Below are 9,596 nucleotides of genomic sequence, written 5' to 3'. Positions count from 1 at the left end.
TTCTAGGGTTTCAAAAGCAGGTTAAGATTTCAAAGTAAGGTATCTAGCCAGGGTTGGCGTTTCAAAGTAGGAACTCAAGTTTTAAACGGGAATTAGGATTTCAAATTGTCGTGGTGGTTAGGGGACTTTTTAATGATCAACATCACCGAGAAGAAACAGACGCTCACGATCCCGTCAAGAATTTCCTTCCCGAGCTCCACCCGAATCGCTGGAAGCAGCCACAGAAGCAACTCCTGCACGGTGGTCTCTGCGGCCGCACGCCGGGAATATTCCCAGGCGGGGGGGGGGGACAATAGTTACAGGCCCGTCCCATTCCGCGCATCCTTGGGAAATAGCCAAACCAAACGCAGCTTCTCATTTCGGTCAGCCAAAGCAAAAAAAAAAAAAAAAAAAAAAAAGGTCCACTTTGGAATTTGATAAATCAATTGTGTGGAGGAGTTTGAGTTTGACAATAGACGACCTGACCATGAGGGGACCCAAAATGAAACCCTGCGGAACCCCTGTGACCGACTGTGGGATTTCTAAAACAGTCCTCTTGTCTTAAATATATTTCTGGCCAAAAGACGTCCGAGCAAAAAAGGTTGAATTTGGAATTCAAAGCGGAAATGAAGAGACAACTATGATAACACGTTAAAACCAGCAGAGGCTCTAAAATAGAGCTCTGCGGAACTCCTTCCACACACCCAGGAAATCCTATAGGGACAATTCAAGTCATATTTGCTATATTGAATGGGATTATATTAGCAAATTATGGTTTCAAGACAGTGTTAGTGTTGTAAAACAAAGGTGAGGATTTTAGATTAGTTTTTCAAACCTAGATTACGATTTTAAATAAGGGTTAAGGTTTCAAGTTATGGATTCAAAGTAGGATTTCAAAGCATGATTAAGGTTTTAAACAAGTTTTCGAGCCAGAGTAAGAAATTCAAAGTAGGTTTCAAGCAGGGGTTAGGGTTTGTGGATTAGGGTTTTAATACGAAGATGTTAAGATTTCAAAAAAGGTCGATCTTTTCAAATTAGCGTTTCAAGCCCTGGTTGTGGTTTCGAATGAGGGTTAGGGTTTCAAACTAGGGTTTTCAGCCAGAGTTAGGGTTTTGAATTTGGTTTTCAAGACAGGTTTAGGATTCCGGTTTAGTGTTTCGAGCCAGGGTTAGGGTTTCAATCACGGGTAGGGTTTTAAACAAGGGTTAAGGCTTAAAAGTAAGCTTTTAAGCTGTAGCTGCAATTTCATGCCAGCGTTAGGATTTCAAGTGACCTTCTTTTCAAGTGACCTTCTTCTTGTTCTTTGGGTTGACGTGGACTTCTTCTCGGGATGCGCTCTCAGTGACTACCCGGGAATGTAGGAAGTCTGTCATTACGCTTTGGCGACAAGCGAAACTCGCAATTTGATGGGGAAGGATTGGACGACCGCAACCGGTCCACTCTCGCTTTCTGTGTGTGTGTGTGTGTGTGTGACCAGAGCGACGGGAACGTGACGGGTGTGTCCTGCGTCCTCAATACGCTGCTGTCACTGACTACTTTGCTGTTACGCTCGTATTGTAATGCGGTCATCTGACTGACTCAGTAGCGCCTCCTGGAAAGTCCAGCTCCTGGAACCCGTTTTACCGATTGACACGAAACTCAGGACGCATAAAAGTCTCAAGGACCCACGCCCGAAGTTGAACAAAACGACAGCCATTTTGGTTTGAAGCAGCCATTTTGGGCACCTAAATGAGCTTTGCATAGCCCCCCCCCGCCCCCCGTCCCCCGATAAATACAATCACCATTAAAACACTGCATTTTATGTTTACTTGTGTTATCTTTGTCTGCTATTTACATTCGTTTGATGATCTTAAACATTAAAGTGGGGAACCCATGCAAAAATATAAGCATTTGAGATTTGTATATGGAAATGATCGACAAGTGTTCTTATTTTTAATTTGTTCACATTGTCTTTTATCTTTATTTTACCTTTAGTGGCTAAAATACATCAATTTAAACTTTGAATAAATTATATATAAGGTTTAGCATAACGGCCTGCTCTGTGTGTGTGTGAGGGGGGGGGGGGGTGCCCGCGCATGACGCCGACACTGCGCAAAGTATTAAACTGGTAAGTCAAGTTACCACTTCTAGCATTTGTTTGGTATTTCTCCTCCGTTGCTTTCGTGCACTCAAAGTGATACTTACAGTGATATTTTCGAATCTTAAATAAACAAATAAATAAATAAACCAATGAGATGAGGGGGAGTGCGTGAAACAGGCACAGCGTGAGACAGCCGGCTTTTCCTCTCAATCCACGTGCGTCAGTGTCTTCGTTTTACCGCCATTCATTTCCTGGAATCTCAGCCTTTTTTTTTTTTTTTCATGTATCCCTCCACCGGCTGAGACCAGCTAGACCCGATTTGAGCGATCAATTACACACGGACGCAGACACACGCACACAAACACACACACACACACACTCGCCTTTGCCGCCTGTTTTCCCGCCAGGACTAAACGGAAATGGCGATTTATTTTGTTTCAGAATTACGAAGTCGTGTGGACGTTAAAAGCTCGGTTTGGACATTTTGCCGCGTTTTTTTTTTTTTTTTTTTTTTCCCTTCGCGGAGGGACACCGGCGAGTCGAGTGGATCGGAGTGCTGCGGCTCTCTGGGCCACGCCCACTTGGTGACGTTGAGCCGGGCGGGTACGCGTGGACTTCCGGACACGCCGCCTCCCTCACGGGCGCGAGCTGTACTACTACGACCAACTTCTTCCCACCGAGTTGTCGTCGTCTTCGGTCACTCAGTGTGGACTTTTACGCGGACCAACTCGTGGCATTTGTTGAACCCTCACCTCTTAGGTAAGAACGCGTTTTGAAAATTTTTTTTTTCTTATGACAAGACAGAAATGTTCTCCATGTGCAAAACCGGTCATATTTGGAAAAAGCTGCTAATTTGCTAAAAAACAAAACAAAGCCACGTCACTCGCAGATAACTTATTCGTCACTGTCTGTGTCATGCATTAAGAGTTTAGATCAGCGTGGTTGGTTATAAACGCATTTTTATGTTCTTTCAACGCTTGGCCCTTTTGTGCAAACCCTCATTGCGAAACACTCCCATTTTAACAAGCTTCAAAATTGCTTGAGGAAAAAAATCTCCCTCCGGGTATTGTGTGGTAATTATGTTTAGGTAACGTGTTCGGGAGTAGATCGGCGTGGTTGTGTTGGGTTACGCACTCCATTGAATTTTCTTTTAACTGTCGTTTGTGACCCACATGGCATTTGAACCATTGCGGAGATGTGCAAAACTCTTATTAGGAAACGGTCCCATTTTAAACAATCTGTTGCATCGCTCTAAAGACACGCCACGCTCTCCTAATTGTGTGCCTTGTAAGTTTGTGTAATGTCTTCGAGAGGACATCGGCATCAGTGTCTTGTCAAAATCGCATTTATTTGTTATTAAATTTAGAAAGTCACAAACGCGGTTTTGGTCCCACGCTGCTCCATATGCAAAACCCCTATTGCGAAATCTCAGGTTTGAACAAAACCGCTTCCGTGTACACGAATCGTGTCCCTCCCTGCCAATTGTGAGGCATTTACGTTTTTTGTGGTGTACTCGAGAGTAGATCGGCGTGGGTGGGTTTTGTTTAAAACGCAAAAGAAAGCACAACCGGTTGTTCCCGCAGGGGCGTTCAACTCCCGGTGCAAAACCCTCATTAGGAAATTCGCATTCTTTATCCAAACCGCTTCCTTGTCCACGAACCCTGCAACTCCCTGGTTATTGTTTGTGACCGATGTTCGTGTAATGTATTTGAGCATAGACCGGCGTCGGTGTCTTTTAAAATTGAGGGGAGAAAAAAAAAATCCTCCACGTGTCTCGTGTGTCCACGCCGCACAAGGGCGTTCTTTAACTCTGGGACGTGTGTGCATATGCAGCACAGTGCGGCTTTGTTGTGCATCGCAAGCATGCTACACATCCAAGCGCCGTATGATTGTGACATGCCCTCCACGCCCTGCAGACAAGCGCAGTGTGTTGTATGTGAATGGCTGCCAACGTCCTGGTGGGCTTTGTGGCGTTTGCTCACCTAAGTGTGAAATTACTGAGACTGGGGGGGGGGGGGGCAATTTAATTAGTGATATACAGATACAACATGCACACAAAATTCTGATTTGCGGCCATGAAATACTGAAAGTTGTCTTTTTTTATGATGACAAATATTATTGTTTTTTAATTTGCTTTGACTTGCAACTGCAAACTTGAGATGAGAGCGCTGTATGGTGGCATTCAATTCACAACAAGTGACACTTGTGGCAAATAGTGAACAATTTAAAATAAGCTGTTCAGTGCCACGCCCAGTTGAAGTTTCCTGTCATTTTGTATGCGCCTTATAGCTCTGTTTTCTGGCCACAACTTAGTTACAAGATCTTCACGAAATACTATTTCGTGGCCGGCCACAAATTAGCATCGCGTGCACGTCAGATCTATTGTGCCAATTTAAAAAAAGGTCCCACGTCATGTCTGGGGCTTGGAATGAAATAACAGCCGAGGCGTGGGGGGAACCTGAAAAACCCGCAAAGTCCTTAAAGCTGTTTGTTTGTAACGCTCCCTGCAGGAGACCATGTATATTTTGGAAAGAGGCATGGAGTGTCTGCCCCAAGTCTTCTCCTACTTCGACGACGACTTCTGCCAAAGTTTGGTGAAGGACCTCCAGTCGTCCCCCGTGAAGGCGGGCCTCTCCAAGGGCGACCAGCTCAGCTTCGTGTCCGACATCCTCCTGGAGGACCATGACATGCAGCTCAACTGGAACTGCGGCTTCCTCCACTCAGATGATGATGATGATGATGATGATGGCGGCGGGGGGCGTCGCCGCCGGCCCTCGGAGGAGGAGAGCGGCGAGGACGGCCTGTGGCGGTGCCTGGCGTCGGACAAGCCGGCGTCGGCTGCGCTGGGCTCCAGTCCGCTGCTGTCGGACATGGACACCGCTATCTTCGAGGGGCTCGCCGGCTCCACGCTGGACTGCCACGACCTGTTGGACAGCCGGGAGAGCGGCGAGGCACCTTCCGACTACTGCTCCACCGGAGGAGAGATGTCCACGTACTCGTCCAGCGACTCCGGTGAGATCCACGGACCCGACGTGTCGCTGCTCTTTCGGGTCTAGGCACACTTTTTGGCACAATAATATATCAATATTTTTTTTAAGTGTGGGCGGGGTCACACCTGGGGACTGACAGCTCAAAATAAGCGTGCGTGCTCCTTCTGTTAACTTCTAATGACTCATTCACTGACCGGAGGCCTGTGGCAATGCGGATTATTAACCACACAGAATGTGGTGAACTTGTTTGTTCAGCAGCTAGGTGTTTGAATATTTATTGTTGTTTAAAAAAAACTATACATGTATAAGTGCGGCACGGTGGATGATGACCGGTTAGCACCTCTGCCTCACAGTTCTGGGGACCGGGGTTCAAATCCCGGCCCCGCCTGTGTGGCGCTTGCATGTTCTCCCCTGCGTGGGTTTTCTCCGGGTACTCCGGTTTCCTCCCACATCCAGAAAACATGCACGCTGGGTTAACTGAAGACTCCAAATTGCCCGGAGGTGTGAATGTGTGCGCAAACGGTTGTTTGTTTCTATGTGCCCTGCGATTGGCTGGCGACCGGTTCAGGGCGTATCCCGCCTCTCGCCCGAAGATAGCTGGCATGGGCTCCAGCACGCACGCAACCCGTGCGAGGAGAAGCGGCTCAGAAACTGGATGGGATGGATGGACATGTATAAGTAACATTTTATATTTTTTAAATTTAGAATGTTTTGGAAAAAAAAAAGAATGTATGAAAAATGTTTTTAGAATGTACTTTTTAATTTTTTTTCTAAAATAGATACAATAATAAATTTGTATTTTCTTTTCAGATTCAGAAAAAAAATATTTTAAATATAATTTTAGGAATTTTTTTAAAAAAAATCAATAAAAATACAAAAGAATAAGACTGAAGATATAAAAAAAAAAGTGAGAGAGAGAAAAAATATCAAAAGGTTTAGAATGTTAAACTTAAAGAAATACATTTGGAAATATACCGTATTTTTTTAAAACGTAAAATGTTTTTTGAAGTCAAAACTAAGACGAAGAATCTGAGAAAAACAATTTAGAACATTTTTAAACTCACTAAAAATGTATAAGTATGAATGTTTTTCGAATTTTGATAGTTTTTGTTGTTATAAAGCTAAATTAGCGAGCTATGTAAATGCTTGTCAAAATGTACTTGTTATGGCGCTTGTCTTTTTTTCCCCTCTTTTGAGCCAAGCAGCCATGACACTTTGAATTCTGTTCACAATAGAGACGAACTTGCCACGTTCACCGTTTCGTTGTGTTGGCACGTGTGTCTCGTTTCCATTGGGGCGCACTACTTCCATTTATGTGCGCGATTAAAGTCTTGTCTTTTGTTGTCTCGCAGAAGAGGAGATCGACGTGGTGACGGTGGGGCACTGCCCCTCCAGACGGCGACGGGGGGAGGAGGAGGAGCGTCTCGCTCTCCAGCGCCACCTCCGCTTCGACATCCAGCTGCAGCACAACTACGCCGCACCTCCTCCGGCCTCCCCGCCGCCTTCCTCGCCCACGAAGCAATCCCGCCGCCGTTACCGCCACCGCTACCGCCCGTCACGGAATTTGGCAGAGACGGAGGACGAACGGGAGCGGCGTCGGACTCACAACGTGATGGAACGGCAGCGGCGCAACGAGATGAAGAACTACTTTGCGCGCCTTCGCGACAGCGTACCCGAGTTGTCCCGCAACGACAAGGCCTCCAAGGTGGTCATCCTGAAGAAGGCCAGAGACTGCATCCGCGCCCTGGAGGAGCACGCCCGTCGGCTGCGGACCGAGCGGGACGGGCTGCGAGCCGAGCGGGAGGAGCTCAAAACGCGACTGCGCCGCCTCCGGACGTCAGCCCGCTTGTGAAAAAGGATGGAGAGACTTTTGAGTTTTGCTTTCAGCAATGAGGGCGGACGGTTTAGGTTGACAAGTGACATGTTGACGTTGTTGTGATTCAGGACTTGACGTGTCGGCGAAACTTCAAGACAGAAGCTACCCTACTTACCAACATTCAAACATACAAAGGGACTGCTGCGTTAGTTAATATTTTTGTTGGCAATACTTCCGCAAGTCCGAATTTTTTTTTTTTTTAGGTTTCTCCTTCCCGAGAGAGAAGGGTGCTCGTCCAGACGGAAGGTTCTTGTTGCGAAGAGGGGGAAAAAAAAAAAAATTGTAGTCCTGAGAGAGAGGTGGGTACCAGTCCAGCGGGAAGGGTTAGCATCGACATTTCTAGTCCAGAGAGAAGAGGGTTTCTCGTTCTGGAGAGAGGTGGGTACTACTCCAGGGGGAAGGTGCTCATCAGGAGATTTCTATTTCAGAGAGAGCTTTCTTGTCTCCCGAGAGAGAGAACGTTTCTTGTCTTCTGCGGTTTCTTGCATAAAAGACAAAGGGTTCCTCGTCCTGAGAGAGGTGGTACTAGTCGAGAGGAAAGGTTCTCTCTGTGGGAATTTCTTGGACCGGGAGGGGTTTCTCATCCCTAAAGAGAGTCGCTTTCTTGTCTGTAGAAAGGGAAGAGTTCCTCGGCTGTGGAGACAGAAGGGTTTTCCGTCCCGAGGGAAGGTTTTTGTCAGATCTCCAGTACCGCGAAAGAATGTTTCTTGTCCCTGGAGATCGAAGTGTTCCTCGTCCCGGGAGAGGGCAGGATTTCATTGTGAGCTTCCTGGTCCTGAGGAGGGCGTTTTTGTCCAGAGCTAGTACAAAGTGCAATCACCAATTGCAACTTAAAGGAAGCAAATGCAGTTCATGCGTAAAAGGCAGTAAGTACTGACTTTTCATTTGAAAATGCTTGTCAATATCGCGAATTGCCAAGGACGCGCGTTGTACGTCTCCGTTGTTCTGCTTGACTATCGGGTCGGTCGTGCACGGTCACAAAGTGCAAAGAACTCAACAGTTGCGATTTCCCTGGTTGCCGAGTTCGTCGTCGTCGTCGTCGTTGTTTTTCTTCTGTTTCATGCATTCTTCTTCTGAGCTAGTGTTCCCGAAGCAAACGCCAAGTGTCAAATATGGCAGGTCCTCGTAGCGTATGATGCAATTTTCCAGTTTCAAACGATGCCTTCGTTTGTTCATAACAGACGGTACGGTACGCTTTGCGCCCAATTGTGTTTTGCTGAAATCAGCCGGTTTTTAGTGTGCGGCCCTCATCCCGACTTGTCTAATCTTCGTCACTCGTGTGCTGTCGTCTTCGTGACGCTGCCTCATCAATGTTTTAGATTTAGTATTGACAATTTGTCTTTTTGGACTGTTAAAACAATTGAATTAAACGCGTAATGCCTCGAAACAAAGTGCTTTTGTCCTAAATGATGCGCACCTATTCAGTGCTGTAATAAAAGCACTTCCTCCCTTCCTTGGTTCCTTCCATTCTTATTTCCTTTCAGACATCCTTGTTCCCTTCCTTCCCAGCTTCTTTCTTTTGTATCCTTCCTTCCTCCCTTCCAATGCATCCTCCCGTGTAGATAAAAGTCGGTCGACTTTTGGCCAAACCAGATTGTTTCATGCTTAAGTGCCCCACCCCCCAAAAAAATTGTCAAATTGAGTCAATGTTTGGGACACTGCGAGCAAACAATTTGATTGGCCGACTGATATCACGAGGGAGGACTACAGTGAGGCCAGGCACACACACGCACTGTAATCACTTTTCCAGGACGAAAGTATCCCGCAGGAATGTGCTGACGTCACAGCGACGGGAAGTTACTCACGCAGCGTGTGCTTCGCCGACAGGGCAACACCACCATCTTGTGGCCGACAAATGTCACTGCAAAACAAATCACCAATGTATGAAACGAAGAATGCATTCCATCCATCCATCCATTTTCTGAGCCGCTTCCCCTCACTCGGGTCGCGGGCGTGCAGGAGCCTATCCCGGCCGTCATCGGGCAGGAGGCGGGGTACGCCCTGAACTGGTTGCCAGCCAATCGCAGGGCACATAGAAACAAACAAGCATTCGCACTCACAGTCACGCCGACGGGCAATTTAGAGTCTCCGATTAACACATGTTTTTGGGATGTGGGAGGAAACCGGAGTGCCCGGAGAAAACCCACGCAGGCACGGGGAGAACATGCAAACGCCACACAGGCGGGGACGGGGATTGAACTCGCAACCTCACAACTGTGAGGCTGACGCTCTAAGCAGTCGGCCGCCGAAGAATGCATTGTGACTTGAAATTCCCAAGTTTTATTAACCCTTGGGGCGTCTTGCGGGTCAAAAGGGAGACGCTGCCATGTTGAGCTGTCGAAAAATAAATCAAAAACCTTCAAGTATGTTTTTCCAACTTGAAATTTGATGACCTTTCCTAAAGGGAGGCCATCATTCGAAAAAGTGATGCTTTGTTTTTGTTTATGTTACACCACCAGGGTACAAAGGTTGTCTTATGGGTCATTTTTGAATTATAAAAGCATTTAAACACCAGGGGGAAAAAAAAAAAAAAAAAAAGTTCAAAGGCCCAACACAAAACTCCCTCTAACACACAAATACACGGGCGGGTGTGTAGGGTTTGACCTGCAGCCAACCCCCTCACATCACACAAGCTCCCAAACAAAATAAAGCAAACATCATAAAAACAAAT

The 9,596-nt window shown here is 46.7% G+C and overlaps 1 protein-coding gene across 1 annotated transcript; it reads left to right on the top strand.

Moving 5' to 3' along the window:
* Positions 1-2,663: 2,663 nt before the first annotated feature.
* On the top strand, positions 2,664-8,378 carry LOC133408726 (transcriptional regulator Myc-like). Its single transcript, XM_061687897.1, has 3 exons — positions 2,664-2,818; positions 4,570-5,071; positions 6,402-8,378. Exons 2-3 carry the CDS (start codon positions 4,576-4,578, stop codon positions 6,899-6,901), a joined length of 996 nt encoding a protein of 331 aa, XP_061543881.1. The 5' UTR covers positions 2,664-2,818; positions 4,570-4,575; the 3' UTR covers positions 6,902-8,378.
* Positions 8,379-9,596: the final 1,218 nt, after the last annotated feature.

This window comes from Phycodurus eques, chromosome 10 (genome assembly GCF_024500275.1).
Source record: "Phycodurus eques isolate BA_2022a chromosome 10, UOR_Pequ_1.1, whole genome shotgun sequence".
Classification (NCBI taxonomy): Eukaryota; Metazoa; Chordata; class Actinopteri; order Syngnathiformes; family Syngnathidae; genus Phycodurus; species Phycodurus eques.
The sequence above is the reverse complement of the archived record's forward strand: the minus strand, read 5'-3'. Positions and strand labels throughout refer to the sequence as shown.